Source organism: Primulina eburnea, chromosome 18, assembly GCF_022965805.1.
Source record: "Primulina eburnea isolate SZY01 chromosome 18, ASM2296580v1, whole genome shotgun sequence".
Taxonomy (NCBI): Eukaryota; Viridiplantae; Streptophyta; class Magnoliopsida; order Lamiales; family Gesneriaceae; genus Primulina; species Primulina eburnea.
Window position 1 is genome coordinate 30,142,984 of NC_133118.1, and position 23,774 is coordinate 30,166,757.

At 35.7% G+C, this 23,774-nt stretch overlaps 1 protein-coding gene and 1 long non-coding RNA gene across 5 annotated transcripts; one reads left to right on the forward strand and one right to left on the reverse strand.

The window, feature by feature from the left end:
- Positions 1-267: 267 nt before the first annotated feature.
- Positions 268-3,463, reverse strand: LOC140819495 (uncharacterized). The gene is made up of 3 exons (XR_012115228.1): positions 2,881-3,463; positions 2,075-2,479; positions 268-1,812 (listed from the first exon to the last, which is right to left on the reverse strand). It is a non-coding gene; the product is annotated as an uncharacterized lncRNA (long non-coding RNA).
- A 10,326-nt stretch (positions 3,464-13,789) lies between these two features.
- LOC140819364 (vacuolar protein sorting-associated protein 45 homolog) lies at positions 13,790-20,428 on the forward strand. Of its 4 annotated transcripts, none has more exons than XM_073179419.1 (14): positions 13,790-13,928; positions 15,594-15,866; positions 16,355-16,556; positions 16,728-16,807; positions 16,981-17,208; positions 17,353-17,478; positions 17,585-17,665; positions 17,751-17,892; positions 18,010-18,188; positions 18,837-18,992; positions 19,500-19,607; positions 19,689-19,810; positions 19,914-20,045; positions 20,234-20,427. In XM_073179419.1, the coding sequence occupies exons 2-14, from the start codon at positions 15,777-15,779 to the stop codon at positions 20,292-20,294; spliced, it is 1,707 nt and encodes a 568-aa protein (XP_073035520.1). In that variant the 5' UTR covers positions 13,790-13,928; positions 15,594-15,776; the 3' UTR covers positions 20,295-20,427. The 4 variants fall into 4 exon arrangements, with proteins under 4 accessions (XP_073035520.1, XP_073035521.1, XP_073035522.1 ...); XM_073179420.1 differs by having other exon boundaries at positions 13,796-13,928; positions 15,737-15,866; positions 20,234-20,428; XM_073179421.1 differs by having other exon boundaries at positions 13,831-13,951; positions 15,737-15,866; positions 20,234-20,428.
- Positions 20,429-23,774: the final 3,346 nt, after the last annotated feature.

Consider the following 23,774-nt stretch of genomic DNA (forward strand, 5'->3'; position numbering starts at 1 on the left):
AATATACATCCATCAAATACAGTTTATAAGCATTGAAACTTCTGTGATCTGTCGTACGTTTTGATAGCGTTCAAACATCACTTTAGATGTAACATTATTGTCGAGTGTGAAATTGGCTCATGTTATGACGATATTAGATAACATAGATATCATTATGAGAAAAGTTGATCGTTGAAATGATAATCGATATAATTGAAATATAATATATTAAAAAGCTCTATCTTAGAAGAAAATAAAGAAGATAAATATTCTCTGAACAAGCTTACTGGCATATATATGTTTCATGGATTATGTATTAATATACGGGTTAAACATAATTAAAGGACGAGTTTTGATGCTTAGTCCGTAGTGCTCATTCCTAATCAGTCGAGTGTGCAGCTTTTGAAGTAAGGTGTGAATTGCTACTTTGTTATCTTCATCCTATACAATAAAAAGAAATAAATACAGAAACTACTTCATTTGATGGCATAGGATAGAGCATATTCTGCCCTCTAATAGTTTCGTTTAACATTGAAGAATGCCCAAGAAACATTCTTTCTCCTTTTTCATTTGAGCTTTGCCCTGAGAAAAAATCAGGATGAGTTGTTTTTTGGGAGTTCTTCACCCCGTCAAGAACACCAGAGACAAACTGATTCACAAGATCATTCTGTAACATTTCCGGATGCTGCTGTTGAATATGTGAAGTGGAAGAAGCATTCTGCTGCGAGGCTCTGACAGAGAAACTGTGATCTCCCTGCAATGAATTGTGTTGCTGGACATTCAAAATTCATCTTGGTTTTGCAACTGAGAGTTGAGTAAGATGAGTTGTTCTAGCTTGTTTGCCACACCAACTTTATCCTTGGATTCAGTATAGCCTATGTCTTGGTCATGACTACTACTTTCCCGGGGAGGAGAAGGTTGTTTCTCTCTATTCAGATGTCTCTCGTTCCATTCCGATACTCCCCAAGTTTTGTCCTCCTTTTCCGTCCCATTGCCCATTTCATTACTAATATCACCAGTACCTTTTGTCTCTGCTACATTCTTTTCACCCCATCCAACAATGTTCACAGCATCCGAGACTCTCGTAGTTTTATCCTACCAGTTATTCTTGTCATGCAAACTGCCTTTGTTGATGACTTCGTGAGAAAACCTGCAATTATTCCTATCACACCTCCCTGCAGTAAAAAACTTGCAGATGGGTTTCTCGTATTGGTTCGACTGGTGACCATTGTCCTTATCAAAAGATCTCACACTAAAGCTTTTTCCAAAACTCTCACCAGAAGAAGAATGGTGAGAAAATTTGCAAGAATCCGCCCAACGACAATTCCCCCTCATGAAGTCCTTGCAAGGAAATGCATTTCTATTTTTTCTTAAGAACGGTTCATCCTTTCCACGATTAGGTTCAGAACCATCATCCTGCATTTCATACTCAGGACCTTTACTGTAAGCATGTTTTGAACTTTATTTCTCCAACTTTCTGCAGGGTCATCTTCCAAGCGATCCCCATCCCTATGGCTTATGTTACTAGGATGAAGAAATCTGCATTGGCTGCCTCTCCTGCAACTTCCTACGACAAAGTCTCTACAACTTTGAGATGATTTATCAGGGCCTCTTGTTCTGTCACTCCATCCATAAGACTGGCGTCGATAATCTTCGATAGGACTACGACTTCTGCTCTGACCCCTTGCGCTGTCATTACTCCTGCTCCTGCTCCTGCTCCAGCCTCTCCCCCGCTCCCTTTCCCTTTCCCTACCTCTACCCCTGCTCAAGCTCCTACTTCGACTCCTGCCACTTGTCCTGCCTCTGCTCCGGCTTCTGCCTCTTGCAGGGTACCTATTTATTAACAGCACAAGAGTACTCGCTTAAATTTGAGATCCAAAACATGGAACATGGCTCGTATTTTTGGCTAAATAATATCATAAAACGATACCAAAATTCACAATAATTCATAGCTGTGATATATGATAAGGGAAACACAGCATGACCATAATTAATACAAGCACAAATTGACTCAAAGAAAACTCTCAATATCAACATCACACAATCATCAATTATTTACGTCAATAATGGGAAAACAATATGTAAGATCACATACCTACGTGAATGGCTTCGATCATCTTCAAAACTGTTGTTACTGTTACGCCTTTCAGTTCCGTCAAATCCTGGAGACATATCCTTGTAATATCTGTTAACCCCACCTATTTCCTTAACTTCAGAATCATCTTGTCGTCTTTTGACAAAGCCATCACCTTAGTACAGTTGGGTTATCGTCATTGGTTTCCCAAGAAGCTCGTCCAGAATTATCCATAGACTTTTGCATGGAAGATGTTCCGGATGAAGACAAGCCATGATAACGCCTGTCATCGTAATTACATGGCGTTCCTTTACAGACCAAGAATTAGGTTCATTCACACCAGACAGGTGTTTGGCATCTTTTTCTGTATCCCAAAATGATTTACGTTTTCTCCTTTCACTCATTAGGAAACTTACGTCAGCTAACCTGCAAAATTAATATAAAGGAGTGCAGCAGAATCAGTCCAAAGCAATTAACAAAAAGTAGTTTTTTTCAAATTTTTCATCAAAAGCTTGTTGAGGCACATCTGCGCAGTCATGTTTGCCAAGAAATGAATAGAAGTACAATTTTTTGTGATGTTTTATAAAGATAATCTAAAGAATAAAATAGCTAACATATATCAATACCAGTCTAGGCACAATTAAGAATAATGTGCCTCAAATCAATGAGGATAAAAACTACTCAAGCATAAATTATCACAAAAATAAAAAATTTACCTTGAATTTACATAAAATGACTATCACTACATTACATGACTAACAATACTGTTCTCAGAATCTTGAATCACATTGTTATCAATCAGGGAAAAAAAAAGATATAGCAAGAACCCTCAAACTCATGCCATTGTGGAAAATTCATCTTCAACTCACAGAACCAAGTCTCACTTGACTGCGCAGCATCCCAGGCTGCCTCTCCAGTTACATAGCTGCACCTAAATACTAACTAAAAAGTGTCACTTTGAAAGAGTGAAGCCACAATTCAGTACCAAACATCATTGAAACAAAGAAAAATAAGGAAAAGATGCTCATCACAATTAACAGTAAGCAATACATGGTATAACAAGCTTCCATCAAAGTTTAACTAAATTCAACTCCCAACATCAGTAGCACTGAGAGCCAATACAAAAGGGCGATCTTCTTTCCATATTTACGATATTCTTCAAACGAAAATTTCAAGAGAAGACACCATGAAACCCTAAATTATACAAACGGAGAGGGCCCAAAAAACAAAAAAAGAACGGAAGAGCTAACCCTTAACTGAGACACCCGCCCACGCGAATGATTGATGCTGAGCGAATGAAAATAACGGTAGCAAAAAAAAAAAAAGAAAAAAAGAAAGAGGAGCTAGGTTTTCACGATGGAGTGGCGGTTTGCAAAAATTAGAGTCCCTGGTCTGATGTGCTGAAAGCAAAATCTGGCAAAAGTAATTAAAATGGGTAAATCGCATGGCGTCACAAATGATGTCAGATGTTACTAATTGTTTTTTCGTTAGTAAAATATTTTTTTCAAAATTATTTACAATATTAAATTATATTTTTTTAAAACTAATTTTATATCGTAAATTGCTATTACCATTTGAATGCATTTTTTATTTTCCTAAAAATATAATTTAGTTAAGCAATGATTAAATATTTTTCTCATCTATCCTAGAAAAACTTGTCATCTGTTGAAACAACGTCGTGTGCTACCTTCTCCGGGCAACTATTCTTCATTCTTGATCTTTCTTCTACAACTCTTTATTCATTTTCATTAATTTAAATCTCACCCGAGATCGTTGTGTACGATTCATCAGATCGCAGTATAAGGCATTTCGATTATATGAATTTGGAAAAATGGTGCTGATTACGGTAGTTAGAGACTACATCAATCGCATGTTACAAGATATTTCTGGGATGAAAGTTATCGTTTTAGACTCTAGCTCATACGGTGATTATTTCTTCTGTTATTGCTGTTTGTTGTTCAGTTGCGCCTTTTATGTTCATTATTTGGTTTTCATGAATTATTCAGCTCTTAATTAGTTATGGGGCAGCTTATGGCCACACATTTCTTCGGAATTAGCATTTAATTAGTTGTTTTATGGTTAATTAACATTGTAAGTGTAAGTATTGGTGGAGTGGTTCCGCGTGGAGGAAATTATTAAGTAGTTCTATACTGGAAATGAGCTTAATTGACCGATCACAGTTTGTTATTTGGAACTTGGATTCCTTTTCTCGATTTCTCTTTAATGAGCAAGGAAACAACTTTTAAACAAAGATTAAGCTTGATAAACTGATCAAAGTCTATGTGTAATATGGAAGCCTGTGTCTTTTATCTTATTTTGTCGATGCATATTTCAACGCAATTCACCAAATAGCAAATGTTCTCTTAGCCTATGGTGTGTTATTTATTTATTTTGGGTTCGGTGACAAATTGCATGTTAGCATTGTAAGTGTTGCATATTCACAATCAGAGCTTTAACAAAAAGAAGTGTTTCTGGTGGAGCTAGTGGATTCCATTTCCATGTCAAAAGAACCCATGTCACACCTTAAAGCTGTTTATTTTCTTCGTCCTACTTCTGAAAATATTCAACTCATGAGGCGCCAGCTGGCTACCCCTAGATTTGGGGAATATCACCTCTGTATGTGTTTTTATGTAACAAATGTCTTTAGTTTATTCAGAAGTTTATTACTTTTTACTATAAGTCAATATTAGATTGTCAAGTTGTGAAATTCTTCAAGGCATCCAACTTTTACTGGAATGCAATTAAACGAGTGGTTGAAGTTCATTTATTTGTTTATGTCATTCACACAGTCTTTTCCAATATGTTAAAAGACACTCAGCTTCATAACTTAGCGGATTCAGATGAACACGAAGTTGTTCAGCAAGTGCAGGTAACTTGCATATAAGTGTTTCTTTTGTTGCTTTAATCTCTTGGGAAGCTAATTGGCTGGAAATATGAAAGCTATATCTCTACCAGTTGAAGATTAATTATTGATTCTAGAGGGACTATTCGACTTTGAGTTTCAACAGATGACAAGTTTACCCTGAATTTACATAAAATGACTATCACTACATTACATAACTAACAATATCGTTCTCAGAATCTTGAATCACATTGTTATTAATCATGAAAAAAAAAAAGAAATAGCAAGAACCCTCAAACTCATGCCATTGTGGAAAATTCATCTCCACACACAGAACCAAGTCTCACTTGACTACGCAGCATCCCAGGATGCCTCTCCAGGTACATAGCTGCACCTAAATACTAACTAAAAAGTGTTACTTTGAAAGAGTAAAGCCACAATTCAGTACCAAATATCATTGAAACAAAGAAAAATAAGGAAAAGATGCTCATCACTATTAAAAGTAAGCAGTACATGGTATAACAAGCTTCCATCAATGTTTAACTAAATTCAACTCCCAACATCAGTAGCAATTGATGCCAATACAAAAGGGCAATCTTCCTTCCATATTTAAAATATTCTTCAAACAGAAATTCAAACCCTAAATTATACAAACGGGGAGGGCCCAAAAAACTAAAAAAAAGTACGGAAGAGCTAACCCTTAACTGAGACGCGAACGATTGATGCTGAGCGAATGAAAAGAACGGTAGAAAAAAAGAAAGAAAAAGAAGAGCTAGGTTTTCACGATGTAGTGGCGATTTGCAAAAATTAGAGTCGCTGGTCGGGGCATTTAGTTTTATAGCCTTCTGACATATAGGTTTTAAAATTTTAACCTCTTCTTTTTAAAAGACAATTAATCTCCTCTAATCCTAGCTTAATTCCCTTAACGGCCAATCATGTTTCCGTAATTTAAATTAAATATTTTACTTCTTTGACCAGAGTGCCACCGAGTTATATCCACCGTGTTTTACATATTGCTCCTCACAATCCAATCATGCAGTCGCAACAGATGGTTACGCAGATTCCTTCAACAGCACTTAGCACAACCTTAATTCGTTTCCTACCTTAAGGTGTACAACAAAAGATAAAATTTTGAAAATAATACATGAGAGGGGCTAGAGCAAAGATATCTTTATTAAAACACAAACATTTATTAATAGTTTAATACATAGTAACCTTCTGTAGAGGAGAAGGAACTTGTTTAGCTACTAATAGTAGCTGAATTCTTTACACACATAAACTTGAAAGAGAAAATATTACAAATGTTCTTGAAGAAAAACAAAGTGGTTGAGTGATGCCTTCATTTTCCTTCTACCTGCTTATTTATAGAAGGCTTCTTCGGATTTGAAATTCGGATTCCAAATCTTGATAAACATTTACAGCTTGCATATGGACCATGTAGTGGTTGAGTGATTCCTTGGGATAGTCCTTCCACTTTCTTGAAATGTCTTTTTCTAGATTATTAATCTAGAAATTAACTTTTCATCTTCTTTTATCTCTCCGCAATACCAGTAGAGATGAGTTTGTAAGATATCTACGGTAATCTCGTTTCCTTTTTCTTTGAAATGTTGGACTAACCATTTCAGAGCTTCCCGCTGATTTCTCTTATACTTGAGTCTCATTTTCAAAGCTTTCAGATATATAAAATACATCTTTTAAGTTTTGGTTTTTGGTGTGAGTTACTGAGTTCCCATCTATCCTTATTTATAATATGAATTTTTGGGGACCAGTTGTCTTGTTTTCTTCATTGGATTCCTTTATTCTTTAAATATAGAGTATCTTATGTTTTCTGTCTTTTTCCACCGATTATTGGTGGTTCTGTCATTCCACTCACATGGTGGATTATTTTTACACCAGTGGGTTGGTCACACGTTTCTTTTAACTTTGTCGAGAAATCTTTGACTTTTTATATCCTCGAGAAAAATGTGATTGTGGTTCTTCCCCACTTGTCCTTGCTTCGGTAAAATATTTCCGATCAGATCTCGGTTTGAAACTTTTATCGAACTCCGCTTCTTTCTGATTTTGGCATTCAAGACAGATGTTTTCTGACCATCTTCCTATGTTGCCATATAACAGAACTTTCGGCGAGTTTCTTTACTAGCCGGCAGCATGCTGTTCCACAGAAGATTTCTTTTCTTTTCAAATATTTCCTCTGCAAAACTTGTGGTTTTTCCTGTCATGGTATTTAACAGGAACGATCCATTTAACGAATTTTTATAAAACTTAAATGGAAACTTGACTTTTTCTATCTCAGTGAGACAGACCCATATGCCCCAAGCTCTTCTGGTTGAAATGTCGTCTTCAGTTATTGAAGCAACCAGAGGGGTTTCTTCTGTCGGAGGGTCCTTAATAAATTTCTGAATATTTGTATCTGGCCTCCTTAACTTAATGAAGTGAAAGGCTTCGTGTACCTTTCCCTACTGGTTCTGGTGATGTACTTAAAAAGTATAGCTCCAAAACATCTCCTTTGGACAAATAATCATTATTCACCCAAGTTTCATGAACAGCTTTCTGGATCCATTTTGGTAGACCTGAGATTTTCGGAAAGCTGGGTGATGTAGTATAAACTGAGGCAAGAGCCCCGAATTCATACCAAGCTTTGACCTCCTTGGGATATTAATTAGGTTTCATCCATACCTAGGATATTTTCCTGCAACATCAACCCTATTGGTGGCTGGGTTAATGCCAACTCTTGTTTTTAATTTCTCCCAATTCTTTTGATAAACCTGAAATGAAGAAATTGTAACTTCATTAGTACCAACCTTAGATTTGCCTTTGTCATTACGAGGCCTAAGGTTGATCTCTCCCTCTTCAATCCCTGAGGTGAAAGGTTGACTTGAGGACTCGAGATAAGGATCTGGAGTCTCAATTTTTGTTTCAGCCGACTCATCTGGAGATGATCCCGACTTAACACTTGTGCTAGGGGTATTTGAATCCCCTTCTCCAGGTATAGAGTCCTGTACTCGAAAACTCTCCATTTGGTAAATCAGTGATTTCTCAATGCCTTGGAGGATAGGTCTTTGCATTACAGACCATAACTGAGTATATGCCTGTAAACCTCCTGTGATTCGATCAGAGATAATTCTCTTATCGGCTTGTTGTAGCCTTCCCGCAACTTCTGTGTTTACAGCTAACTTGTTGAATTCGGTTTGAAGCATTTCAAGGTGTTCCGTCAAATGCCTCTGCATCTTGATGATAGTATCTATATCAATGTTGTCCATCTCTTGTTAAAAAATCTGCAAAAATATTTTCGTGAGATTTAATAATAATTATATCAAAAATATAATTTTGACATAGAGTCTGCCATCTTGATAGTCTTGCCTTCTCAGGTTTAGATTCTATTCTATTCCTTAAGAAAGTTTTCACCCGTGTTATCAACTTTCAAAGTAAATTTCTTTGCAAGTAAAAATAAAGGCCATTTCTCAAAAGCCCTTTTTACTGCATAGAATTATTTCTCGTTGATATGCCATCTTATGGCTTCTGAATCAAAGAATAGACCACTACAATACCTGCATGGTAGTTCTCCATCGGGTGTGAGCTTAGTAAGAACTGCTGCCCACCCATGGTCACTGGCATCAGTATATAAAACCAAATCATCTTCATCTTGAGGAATAACCATTTTGGGAAGATTCTTACAAATCTCCTTTAATTGGCTTAGTCCCTTTGTGTGTTCGTCTGTCCATATAAATCTAGCATCTTTTTTCAATAATGGACTAAACATCTTTTTATGTTTTGCTAGGTTTTTAATAAACATTCCAGCAAAATTAACAACTCCTAAGAAGCTCTGAAGTTGTTTCTTGTCTTTGAGAATTTCTGGAAAATTCTGCACTTTTTCCATTATGTGTTCTTGCAGAATTATTCCTGACTCATCAATTTCAATTCCGAGAAATTCAATATTTCTTGTTGCAATGACTGCTTTCTTTTCAAATAAAACCAGTCCTTCTTTTTTACAAACATTAGAGAAAATCTCTAAATGTTTAACATGTTCATTCATATCTTTAGATGCTATTAAAACATCGTCAAGATAAACGAACATAAACTTAAAATAATCCTTAAAAAGATTATCCATCTTTCTTTGAAATATCTGAGGTGAATTAGTCAATCCCATTGGTAATACCTCCCAAATATAATGCCCTTGAGGTGTAGAGAAAGCTGTAAATTTCTTGCTTTCTTCTTCCATCCGAATTTGATAAAATCCGGACTTACAATCAAATTAATAGAATACCTTCGCATTCCTTATGCAACTGATTAGGTGTTCTCTACTAGGTATAAAATACGCATCAAACTCCAGAATTTTATTAATTTCTTGATAATTAATAACCAATATGGGTTTTCCTCGTTTTATCTCACCATGATTTCTTACCAGAAAACCTGGACTGCTATATGGTGATATTCCTGCTTTGATTAAACCAATATCCAAATGTTCCTTGATTATATTCTACATATCCTTCTGATCAATTATTTTCATTGGGATAGGCTTGCAACGGACAAATTCATACTCTTTGCCTTCCTTAATTTTAAGGCAAGCTTTAAGTTGATTTCTGTCCCACCATGCCAAGGGATCTTCATTATAATTTTCTTTGATCATTTTCTTGACATCTTCCAAGGATACCTTAGATTTAAAGTCTACCTCATTCTTATGTAGAGTTATTTTAAGGTATTTTATTTCTTCTGGTTGGAGTTCTTTATCTGCTCTCAACTGGAGCATTGTTTCTCCAAACCTTCTTGAATCTTTCATTTTTGGTTGTATAAGTTTTCCTTCATCACCACGCTTGCTGCGAAACTGGATTGGCAATTTTCGATAAAATGCCTCTCGTAGTCTCTGGATTATGATTTTGTGATCACATAGTGTTGTGAACACTAATCTTCTAGTCTCATTTCTTGAGTATAGGACTTAACATTTGTAGGAAATTGTTTCCTAACAGAATGTCAGCTCTTGTATCATGAAAATAAATTGGTGGTGTTTTTACCTTATACCAAAGTGTCTGTCCAGCACCGCCAATTATAATTTCAGTCATCTTAATCCCTTTACATAAGATTAAGATTCTTCTGGAAAAATCTCTTTTAGTAATCTTTGGTAATTCTTCTTCCAAATTATTTGGAAAAACTCCTCTTTTTGTTGTGCATATGCCAGCACCTGAATCAATATAAGCAGCAAAATATTCTGCCTTATATTGTTCGTATAACATTCCTATTGGAATGTATATCGAGAAGGGGCTTGTGGTCATTGGATTTTCCACATCCTATCTTCTGCCATAAACTCTATTCCATGCTCTAAACGTTTCCAGGGTTTATGCTCATCGAGAAACTCTAGTCCAAGAACCAATTTTTCAGGTTCTTTTCCTGGAATTTCTTTGATATGAACTTCCAATTCTTCAAGATTAATTATTCCTTAGTAAGTTCCTATCACATGTTGTTCTAGATAGTATATGGTATTACAAGGAAATTGATTCCTTTGTTTTGTAATATCAAATACTATTTCTATTACCTTCCATCCTTCAGGACATCTAAGTTTTCCTATAGTATAAAAAATTTCTAGCTCCTGTTAGATTTCTTGAACATGTGTTTTTCCCCACCTGTAATTAGTAATTCTATCTCCCTGAAAAGATAATATTCTTGATTCCAATCTAAGACTTTGATTCCTTTGAAGAATCGGTTTGTCTTGTATTTGGATATCTGTTTCCTGTATTAAAGGAAACTCAATTCTTTCTGGATAAATTGTCTGAGCAACTTTTCCAAATATTTCTGGTATTTCAATGAACTCATTTCTAATAAAAAATTCTGAATGATGTGTATTAGATAGAGCATATGAAATCGGATAGGTAATAGAATATGATCTATTACCTTCTTTCATTAGGCTTTTTTCCTTGAAATTCTGATGTAATGTCAAGGCTCGGCTAAAATCTCGATCTTCCAGGTTGTAGGCTATCCTTGGATAGATTACTCCTACAATCTTTCCTGCACAGAGATTTCCTGAGATTGTTCCCAGTACTGAATCTTGAAGATTTCTCATTCTTTTATCACATATCGTAATATCAATAGGGGAATCTATTCCTTCTTTAAAAATAGCTTTTATCATGATTTGGATTGCTCAAATATGAATCCAAGACATAGTCCTTGCTATTTCTATCTTGAGTTTTTGTAATTCTTCCTTAATTTCTTCGGAAGGAATTAATTGCATCTTCATTCTATTTCCTGTAAATTCCATAGGAATTGTCATTTCCCTTCTGGAAACTTTATAGATTAGATGATGTTTTCTATTTCTTAGGCACATAATTCCTAAGAACTTTTCTACCTGTCCTGCAGAGAATCCTTGATATATCTGAAGACTAGGATTTTCTTTCATGATCTTTAGACCATATTATTAGAGATTGTTGTCTGGTTAAAGAAACAAGACAGATCTTCATGTGTTTCGTGCCGAAACACCTCGTCTTCAGTCAGATTCCGATTCAGTTCCATCAGTTTCTTCCTGACTTAAGACTTCTTCTTCTTCATATATACTCTCGTCTGAGGCAATATCCTCAAACCGGTATATCTGAATAAGATCTTTGTAATAAACTGCTTCTTCAATATCCGGGGTTGGATCAAAGCGTTTAATACCTCTCTTTTCATTTTCTGGACAGTTGGTTGAGATATGACCTCTTGCTCCACATGTCCAACAATTACAGTCTTTAAAACTTTCATTAGCTCGAGTATGAGCTCTTCTGAAAGTTTTCTTCGTATGTGTTCTTTTTGTGCTTTGAGATGTACTAGATACTTGAGAAGATATCCTACTTCTTGATGGTCTACTTCTTTGTCCAGATTTATAAGATCTGACTTTTTGTCTAGACCATACTGTTCTTGGTTTCCAAGAACTTCTTCCACTTCTAGCATAAGGATGAGTTTTAAAACTATTCTTCTTATACTTTTGTGGTTTACTTCCAATAATTGTTGGAAGATCATATTCTTTACAACACAAATGAGTTCTTTTGTTGATACCCCTTAAGCGTTTGTAATTCTTTTGTAATGCTGCCAAATGGCACCATTCTGCCAATTTTCCTTTAAGGAAAGAGGCTCTTCGTGCCAATGTGTCTGGATTGCCAGTGATATATTCCCTTATTAGCATTTCTCTCCATGGACTTGGCATCTTGGCAAAGAAAAGCTGCATAACTATATCTTCTTCAACCCCTGAATTACATCTATATTTAGTGAATAACATAATATACTCATCCACTAAACATATATCATGTAATTCAAGACTATACAGAGCTTGAGTATATTTCTTTCTCTTCTATGTATCTTGACTGTTAAAATAGTCCACCTTTATAAACTGTGCTTTAAAAAGGGTAGCCATTTTTCCGACTATCTCGCTAAAAGATTCTCCGGCTAGGACTGACTCTTTAGTTTCTACTGAAGTCATTTCCCAAGCAATTTTCATTGATCTCATAAGACTCATCTCCATAAGTCTGATGAATCCTACTTTATCAAGATCAAGTGTTCCTGCTATAATTCTCGTGGATGATGTCCAGTCATCTATGAGTTCTTCCCTGTTTTTGAAATCTAATACATCCAGGTTAAGCATAACCCCGTAAGGATGTATAGGTTCTAAAACAGATTTTTCATAGGGTGTTTGGTACAAAGGAATTTGATTCTTCCTTGACCTTGTCCATGCTGTGTGAGATCCTCCACCAGTATAAAAGTCTGATTGGGATTCTCTCATATTTATTCTGAGATCCCACACTTTCTGTTGGTGGTTCTTGAGAAGATGACCAAGTTATAGAAGGTTGTTCACCTCCCGTTGTATTCATCTTTAGATCTACAACATTTAGATTTACAAAAGATTCTGCAAGCTCTTGTAGATCAACTAGACCAATCCTTTCCAAAGTTGTCATCAGATAAATTTCTTTTCTGAGACTATTTTGATTAGATTGATCATTTTTTCTTCTTCAGTTAAAGGTTTGGGTATCACTTTGGTCTTTCCTCTTTGATGTAACAAAGGTTCATTACCAAAGGATAGTGGTGACCTTCTTTCTGAAGATTTTCTACTAGAATTTGGTTGTTGTTCTAGGATTTGTATTCTTGTTCAAATATCTTTTAATATTCCAAGAATTTCTTCCTGGTTTTCAAGAATTTTCTCAACTCGTTGAGGTTCAAAATATAGCATATTGCCATAATTTTGTACTGTTTTCTGTATTTCCCTAAGATCTGAGGTGAGCTTAGAGGAATCAGGTACGATTTCTAAAAAACTTATTAGATTTAATCATAAGTTTACCTGAGGGTGTTGTTGTGTCCTCTGCTGCTCCTGATATCTAACCAAGGTTAGATGGTCTTGTGTATATTCCAAAATATTGGAATAGCTCTTGTAAATTATTTTTCTCGAACTGAAGTTCAGATTCATAATTTTTTTGAAATTCTCCTCCTCAAACATTGAGTTACTAATTATAAAATAAATTTTGTGTTTGAAATAAATCAACCTAAAGCTCTGATACCATTTAATCGTTAAGGGAATTAATTACTTTAAACAAAATAGAAAGGAGGTTATTTATTCAAATAAAATTTAATGGAGGTCAAATTTTAAATTGACCTGATGTGGGAAAATTTAGGAAAATAGACTCCATCAAAAAATGTTTATTTCATCCTACCCATATGAACATTGTCCCCATTATAAGATGAATGACCAAGATTTGTCCATTCATATATAGGACCCATTTTTTTTTTTAAAATTGTATGTGTGGCAAGATTTTACCCGTTAAAATGAAATGAGAATAGTGCCCACATAGATAAAATCTCATGAACCATCAAAAAGTCGTCTAAGAAAATAGTCCTCTCACTTCAAATATCATTCTTGCCCCTCTTTAAATTATTATTTTAAATAATAAAAAACCTAATATATCACTTAATCCATAATCTCTATCACTTAATCGGGGTTATTCCTCTTTCCCCAAACCCACCTCCACCGATCGTCGAGTCCCCAATCGCCGGAGACAATCTATATTGTATACGAATTCAAGAAAGGCAAGAGAATTCTCAACTCTCTCGTGCGTGGGTTTTTCATTACATGCGTGTAGATTTTCTATTTGTGGTTTTTGGTTCTGGATTTTATTGGAATATGGTAGCTCCTTTCCTCGGTGATTGTGTTGTATTCGAGATGTATTGAGCTAAATTTAGTCTGGGATATTGGATTTCGGGTTTCTGCTACTTTCTTTGGCTAGTGTTAATAAGAGATCAACATTATATTTTCTTTAGGTCGTTCGAACGCTTGATTGATGTGTTTTTGGGTGATTAACAGGGGATTTTGTAGGTTTCCCGGTAAAATTATGTACCCAATTTTTGTGAATGCTAAACATGGTCTAGAGTTTCAAATTTTGCTGTCAGCTATGTCAGCACTGTGTGATGGAAGTGATCAGTTATATCGTAGGAAGACTGCTCCAATGTCTTATTTATCACTTCGTTTTGATGTAATTCTACGACAGTCTTTGGCTTATCATTTCCCTTTTGAATGCCAATGTGCCGAATTATAATAGGTTTAAGCATATATAGTTGACAAATTGTTAGATGTTCCACATCACGCTCCAGTTGTTCATTCTCGTGCATGCGAGTGGTGTTTTATTCCTTTGCGTGAGTGGTGTGTTAAGATATCTCACATCGACTGATTAAGATCTTGATTGATGTATATATATAGACTTGAACAATCCTTATTTTTTAGCTAGATTTTGGGTTTAGTTAGGCCATATTTCATAATCTTAAACAAATCGCGAGGAATAAATATTTGCTTGGTACGTGATTGGAAAGAAATGAAAACTCCAGCTCATGCATGCTCACCTTATTGTGTGATCTGTTTGAATAGATGCTCTCATCATCTGTATGGGAAGTAGGGAGCTTGATGTGTATCTGTTTATAGTCCAATTGTAATGTTCGATGGAACCAAAAATCACAATTTTTAAAATGTGTGTTTTTAGTATATGACTAGCGCAATGGGGGTAAGCTTAGAGGTGGTGGGTGAATAACCACCTTGGCCTTTGCCTCCCTTTGCCACACTGACATGTTGGTTCATGAAAAACCGGTAAAACTACTTTACTAGGCTGTTATTATTATTAATTTTTGTTTCATGGTTGCAGTATTAAACTTGTTTTTTAGACTAGATGTTGTTTCTTGCATATGTACTGAAGTTTTTAAGAATGCGTGTTGATGGAGAAGCCATCTATTCAAAGTGATGTTTTGGTGCCTAGATTATTTCAATTGCGTTGTTATAAACCCAAAATCACAATTTCTGGTCTTCTGCTTCTGCTTCAGCTTCATAAAAAATAAAAAATCCGATTCTACCATTTGTCTAAATGTGAAAATTACTACGTTCTATAAAAGTACTTAAAAAACACCCAGAATATATTGTACACTTGAACCAATTAATTTTTTCTTCGTTTTTGCTTGACTTAATTTTTCCCAAAGCATACGTTTGTGATTCTGATTTAGTTCCTATCTGCAACATATTACTGGACTTCTTCCCATATCTGCATACACCTTAATTTTGTGTTATGTCGCAGACTGTATGTGTTATACACCTTAATTTTGTGTTCTTGCTATTTCTTTTTATTTTCATGATTAATAACAATGTGATTCAAGATTCTGAGAACAGTATTGTTAGTTATGTAATGTGGTGATAGTCATTTTATGTAAATTCAGGGTAAACTTGTCATCTGTTGAAACGACGCCGTGTGTTTCCTTCTCCGGGCAACTATTCTTCATTCTTGATCTTTCGTCTACAGCTCTCTATTCATTTTCATTAATTTAAATCTCACCCGAGATCGTTGTGTACGATTCATCAGATCGCAGAATAGGGCATTTCGATTGTATGAATTTGCAAAAATGGTGCTGATTACGGTAGTTCGAGACTACATCAATCGCATGTTACAAGATATTTCTGGGATGAAAGTTATCGTTTTAGACTCTCATACGGTGATTATTTCTTCTGTTATTGCTGTTGTTGTTCAGTTGCGCCTTTTATGTTCATTATTTGGTTTTCATGCATTATTCAGCTCTTAATTAGTTATGGGGCAGCTTATGGTCACGCATTTCTTTGGAATTAGCGTTTAATTAGTTGTTTTATGGTGAATTAGCATTGTAAGTGTAAGTATTGGTTGAGTGCTTCCGCGTGGAGGAAATTATTTAGTAGTTCTATACTGGAAATGAGCTTAATTGACCGATAACAGTTTGTTATTTGGAACTTGGATTCCTTTTCTCGATTTCTCTTTAATGAGCAAGGAAACAACTTTTAAACAAAGATTAAGCTTGATAAACTGATCAAAGTCTATGTGTAATATGGAAGCCTGTGTCTTTTATCTTATTTTGTCGATGCATATTTCAACGCAATTCACCAAATAGCAAATGTTCTCTTAGCCTATGGTGTGTTATTTATTTATTTTTGGTTCGGTGACAAATTGCAGGTTAGCATTGTAAGTGTTGCATATTCACAATCAGAGCTTTTACAAAAAGAAGTGTTTCTGGTGGAACTAGTGGATTCCATTTCCATGTCAAAAGAACCCATGTCACACCTTAAAGCTGTTTATTTTCTTCGTCCTACTTCTGAAAATATTCAACTCATGAGGCGCCAGCTGGCTACCCCTAGATTTGGGGAATATCACCTCTGTATGTTTTTTTATGTAACAAATGTCTTTAGTTTATTTAGAAGTTTATTACTTTTTACTATAAGTCAATATTAGATTGTCAAGTTGTGAAATTCTTCAAGGCATCCAACTTTTACTGGAATGCAATTAAACGAGTGGTTGAAGTTCATTTATTTGTTTATGTCATTCACAGTCTTTTCCAATATGTTAAAAGACACTCAGCTTCATAACTTAGCGGATTCAGATGAACACGAAGTTGTTCAGCAAGTGCAGGTAACTTGCATATCAGTGTTTCTTTTGTTGCTTTAATCTCTTGGGAAGCTAATTGGCTGGAAATATGAAAGCTATATCTCTACCAGTTGAAGATTAATTATTGATTCTAGAGGGACTATTCGACTTTGAGTTTCATGGGTGACCATTTCTTATGGTTTTGTCTCAATCTTCAGGAGTTCTATGCAGACTTTGTTGCCGTTGATGCTTATCATTTCACATGCAATATGATTTCAAACCACATGTACATGATCCCAGTTGTTGTGGATCCGTCAAGTTTACAGCATTTTTGTGATAGAGCAGTTGATGGAATTGCTGCCATCTTCCTGGCTCTGAAACGGAGACCCATTATTCGATATTCACGAACATCCGATATCTCAAAAAGGATTGCACAAGAAGCATTGGTGAGAATTTTACCACTTTGTAGCTTCTAATAATGATTTGGTTTATCGTGTATTTACGGAATTATTTTGGTTAATTGTGCTTAATGTTTCCTAGAAAACTTTTTCTTTAAACTGATTTTAGCTTCTCATCCCTGCGTACAACAGAAGCTGATGTACCAACAGGAAAGTGGTCTTTTTGATTTTCGACGAGCAGAAATTTCCCCATTGTTGCTAATTGTGGATAGGAGGGATGACCCAGTCACTCCTCTTCTCAATCAATGGACATATCAGGTTATGGTCTTCCTTTTTAGAAGGGGTGTTACTGTTTTTTGGGGGGTGGGGGGTTTAATAACTGAGAGGTGCACTGTTATAACTTTTTTACTATTATCATCTGTAGGCGATGGTTCATGAACTTATAGGCATTCAGGACAATAAGGTAGATCTCGGAAATATTGGAAAGTTCCCAAAGGACCAACAGGTTGTGTTCCTTTTCATGTTGCATGTACTGTTATGCTTACACGAGCATGGAACATTGAATTTTAGGTGGTAAATTGTGCTTTCAGGAGGTCGTGCTGTCTTCTGAGCAAGATGCCTTTTTTAAAACCAATATGTATGAGAATTTTGGAGACATTGGCATGAATATTAAAAAATTGGTGGATGATTTCCAACAAGTTTCGAAAAGCAATCAGAGTATTCAAACAATAGGTTACAACTCCTACACATTTGCCAGCATCTTCAATCTTATGTTTTGGATGTATACTCCTTTAACTTTTGGCAACCAGTGATGCTTTCATATATATTGATTACTTGGAATTTGTGCAGAGGACATGGCTAAATTTGTTGACAACTACCCAGAATACAGAAAAATGCATGGCAATGTTTCCAAGCATGTGACCTTGGTCACAGAAATGAGCAGGATTGTCGAGGAACGGAAACTAATGCTAGTTTCACAAACAGAACAGGAATTGGCTTGCAATGGTGGGCAAGGGGCAGCATTTGAGGTACCCACGAAACTTTTTTCTGGTAGTAAAATGAATATGCCATGGTCACTGGCATACCGCCTAAACCATTTCTTGATTAATCAAAAAAAGTTTGCGAGAAATTAACTAATGAAAACTAATGTGTTAAAATAAAAGTTGCATCTGGCTTCTGCGACTGCTCATGCTCCTTTCACAGATGGCCCAAAGTTCTAATGTAGAACATTAAGGTTGTCTATCAATTATCGAAGGGCCCAGGAAAGCCTGGTACTATATTCATTTTAATCTTTATTAATTATTAATTTGATTTTCTCTTTAATCCCTCCCGGGAAAACCATTTTGGTATTCCTTTGTGGAGATTTATACAAATTTAGTTGTGATGATTATAAACATCATGAGAAAATGGTTGCCCGTACAACTTTGCTGGTTGTCTTTTAGATTTAAAATTTTAAAACTATCCATTTTTTTTCCTTAATCAGTGTCAAGATGGTTTCAGTAGTCGTTCGATAAAATCTGTGTTTCCAGTTACAGTTGTAATAAACAGATGTGCTATTTAGGTGACTGCAGCTCTTCTCAGTAAAAGATATCTCATGTTTCCTGAGACATTGTAATGTTTCAAACCAGAAACAAATGTGTGCATGATTATCTTCTGCTGTGTGTTTCTCTGTGCAGGCTATCACCAATCTTTTAAATAATGAAAGTGTCTCTGACATTGACCGTTTACGGCTTGTCATGCTGTATGCTTTAAGATATGAGAAGGATAGTCCCGTCCAACTAATGCAGTTATTCAATAAATTGGCATCACGGTCTCCAAAGTATAAGCCTGGGGTACGTCTCATAGAATATTTACTCTTGACTTTCGTTTGCTGCAGTGAGTGAGTGGAAATGCCATACTGTCTTGCCTCCATATCCTTTACAATGCTTACTCGTATATCATGTTTCTCTTTTTTTTTTTGTGGGATTGGAGTGGTTTCATTACATAAACTTCACCACCATGGGCTTTTCACTGTTGCATGGGTTTGATCTTCAGCAGGTGTTTTGTATCATCCTTCGTGTTATGAACCTACTGGATTTTTTTTGTCAGTTAAACCTCCCGATATTTTTCTATGCAAAATTGTTGCTTTTTATATGGTTTTAACTTTTACGAATTAAAGATATTTTGGATACTAGTTCTTGGGTTATTTCTTGTTTTACATTTGAATGCTCGTGTTGTCTTGGTATGACATATCATGTGAAGCCTGAATCTCCCAGGGGCTCGGTTAGGCAGGAAAATATATGTTTTTTTCCGGTCAATTGTTCTAAAAAATTGCTTACCCTTCTCTGTTTGTTTGACAGCTTGTGCAATTCCTGCTCAAGCAAGCTGGAGTTGATAAGAGAACTGGGGATCTTTATGGAAACCGAGATCTTCTAAATTATGCCCTCAACATGGCCCGTGGCCTCAAAGTTGGTCTAGAAATCTCTCTATCTCACTTCAATTAAAAAGGTGTTTGAACATACTGAATATAAATTTGCATGCTTGTTCAGGGGGTGGAGAACGTGTATACTCAGCATCAGCCTCTGCTATTCCAGACAATGGAGAACATTGTCAAAGGGCGTTTGAGAGATATAGATTACCCCTATGTTGGAAATCATTTCCAGCAAGCCAGGTGGGATTTTAATAATGTTCTTTGTATGAAGCTGCGTTCCTGAAGCCCATTGACATGTATTAGTTACTGTATCCTGAATCTCTACAGCATTATCTTTTTTCAGGCCACAAGAGGTGGTAATTTTCATTGTTGGTGGGACTACTTACGAGGAGGCACGTTCTGTTGCGTTGTTGAATTCCACAAATTCTGGGATGCGTTTCATTCTTGGTGGTACTGCAGTTCTCAATTCGAAAAGGTATCATTAATATAATAACTAAATAAATAACCTTGATGACCCTCTCAATTAAATTCAGCTTGTATCCACCTCTTACAAATTATGCTCGAAATCTTATTTTATATATCCTGCACACCATACTTGCAAGAAAAGTTCGTTTATAAAAACACGGAAGTTGTCCTTAAATTTTTCTGTGGTAAAAAATATAGGTTTCTGAAGGATCTTGAAGAAGCTCAAAGAATTGCTAGAAGCAGCACTGGTGTAGCTTGAAATTTATTTACCTTCGCCCCTCAACTTTTGGTACAGTTAACATACTCAAGATCACACATATGTATGCCAATTCAAGGTTGAGATTAAATTTTTTAACTTAAAAAATAACGCTCCAAAATAGTTGGATATGGTTGTCGATCGAGATATTTTGGTTTATAAGCTACAATAATAATAATAATAATAATAATAATAATAATAAGAAGAGAAAGCTACAATATTAATCTTGTATATTTCCCCAGCTTGAGATTTTGGTCATCTATGTTTTCTAATTTTAGTCTTAGTCTTGTATTTTCAACTCTCGACAATTTAGTCATTTTTTGTTAGAACTGTCAATCAATGAATGATGTGACACTGCACATATCAACACCATGTTGGACCCACACATACACCACATATGTGTCTTTTCGGAAAAAAGACTAAAATTACAAAAATATCTAAGAGAATAAACTAAGATCGAAATTTGATAACATATGAAAACGACATACCACAAAATATACTGGAATGCAGTTTTCTTAAATAATATTAAGAAATAGCGATGATATGTTCACACTCAAGCAGCACCCTGCCTTCAGCCCCAGCTTGCAACTGGACAATTCTTGATAATATCGTACATTTTTGTAAGTAAATTTTTTGGTATCATAAAAAAACATTATAAAATTCTCAGTTTTTGTAACCGTGGCAACGTTCTTGTTTGTTGGATCCTCAAATGTAAAAGTAAAATCCTTAAGAGCTTTGGGTTTCAAGTTGCAGATCAACTTGAACAAAATCAAGAACTCAAGCATTGCCATTTTGAGTCATATATATTGTATGTATGTAGAGAGGCAACTCATGAATTCTGCAGCAGACATCCTTTTGCGATTTGTGGAAAGCCACTTGGATTTCATATGGCTTTCTTTTCTCCACTCCGTAAGAGAGTAGTGTTTGGCGGCTGAGCAAACCAAAGAAACCATTTTTTCTTCAATTCCCACAAATATCAAAGGAAGGACATCTCTGAGTTGTTCATAATTTGGTGTTGACCTCGCCAATCCTGAAATCTAAGTCCACTATTAATCTGGCTTGATCTCCCTCACTGCCACCATCTAATGGAAATTTGATTTTCCGATGTTTGTTTATCGCGCATCAAATTCTTAAATTTGTGATAAAGTCTCGGGTTCATGAATAATATATTGTAACAAAGCCCTTCTCCCTTCTAAAAAAAAATAATTTTTAATATATTAACCAGCTAGCCCTTTTCAAAGAATTATGTGTAGATACAAGTAGAGAGAAAATATTAATGAACCTGAAGGGCAATCAAAAGGAGTAGACCGAGAAGTCTGACAAAGATGGGCTTCATAATTATCCATTTCCAATCTGTAAACAATCCATTTTCTGATGTTCTTCAAACCTAATTCATCCACATCTCTCAGGTACATCAAAACTTTCTTATAAATCTCGATTTCTGCTGCTGTGTGATCTTCCAATATTTCCTAAGAACACACAAACATGCATTTATTACATGAACAAAAAGAACAATGAAAATTCATGTATGTATTGTGTATGTATATAGATAGATAGATAGATAGATACTGACTTGTAAACTGGACTAATAATTAGTTGGCAGATCATCTTTAAGTTGAGAACTTTGGGAAGGAAGATAAAAGACAGGACCGGATTCAAAATAATCTCTGATCAATTGGGATAATCTATCACCTTGCGAGATGTGACTCATCTTTCTTTCTTGATGGATCCTAAGAATTTCAGACAACTAGAGTGCTGGTATCTCACAATCATCGGAGTTTATTCAAATCTTTATTATTCTCTCGAAATATTTTACTACTATATGATATTATATTAAATAATAAAATGAAGTTTAAATTTTCTTATACAGTTATATATATACACTCTCATATTATAAAATGTTTCGACACAAAAACACAAATAATTTATTGTTATGTATACAACAAATTCTATTTTATAAAAATAAGAATTAAAACCAAGCATGCACTCCATTTAATACTCAATAAATTATCGAAATGTTTATTTTCTCAATCTACTGAAAGACTTTGATTGCGAGATCAAGTATTATCCAGCGAAGTCAAATGCAGCAACGGACGCCTTGATCGAAAGGTATGTTCCCTATCCTTATCGACGATAGGTGTTTCGAATTTGGTTGAAGATTGTTGTTTGTCTGGATTAGCATTTGATACAGATAGTAGACCATTGAGACTGGCTACGATTCAAGTTGAGCCAGATTTGATTATGAGAATAAAAAAAGCACAAAGACATGATCAGAACATTCAGAAGTCGATTGAGATGGTTAGATCAGGGCATTTGTCGTCTTGTATGTGAATAACCCGTCTTGTAGTGCCAGATGTTTCAAAATTGAAACAACAGATATTGTCATAGGCACACTGTAGTCAGTTCAGTATCCATCATGGTGGTAGAAAGATGTATAACGATCTGAAGACACAGTTTTGGTGGAAACAGATGAAGTCAGACATTGCAGAGTTTGTGTCTAAGTGCTTGAATTGCCAACAGGTGAAGGCCGAGAGAAAGAAGCCCGGAGGTCTACTTCAGAGTTTATCTATTCCTGAATGGAAATGGGATCACATTTCCATGGATTTTGTTACGAAGTTACCTCGATCTTCCTGGGGCCATGATGCGATTTGGGTCATTATTGACAGACTGACCAAATCCGCATGCTTTATTCCGTACAGAATGACATACCGACATGATCAGATGGCACAGATATATGTCAGAGAGGTAGTTAGATTGCATGGTGTGCCGAGGTCTATCGTATCAGATCGTGATCCTCGATTCACTTCACACTTCTGGCACAGTTTGCAGCAGGCTTTAGGTACGACATTGCACCTGAGTATTGCATATCATCCCCAGACAGACGGACAATCAGAGCGGACTATCCAAACCTTAGAGGACATGCTGAGAGCTGTAGTGCTAGATTTTGGCATTAGTTGGCAAGATTCACTACCACTGTGTGAATTCTCGTACAACAACAGCTATCGGACGAGCATTGAGATGGCACCGTTCGAAGCTTTATATGGCAAGAGGTGCAGATCTCCTCTGTATTGGGATGACATATCTGAGGTACCAGAACTTAAGCCTGATATGATTCGTGAAATGACTGAGAAGGTGAAGATAATTCAGAAAAGAATGAAGACGGCGCAGGATAGACAAGCTAAGTATGCCAATATCAGACGTAGACCGTTAGTATTTGAACAGAGAGACAGAGTATTTTTGAAGATTTCTCCTTTCAGAGGCGTTGTCAGATTTGGCAAACGCCGGAAGTTGTCTCCTAGATACATCGGTCCGTACGAGATGCTTGAGAAGATTGGCGATCGAGCATATCGACTTGCTCTTCCTCCTTCTTTATCTGGGATACATGTCGTCTTTCACGTATCGATGCTGCGTAGATATATTCCTGATGCTTCTCATGTCATTCAACCCGAAGAAGCTGAGCTTTACGATACACTGAGTTATTTT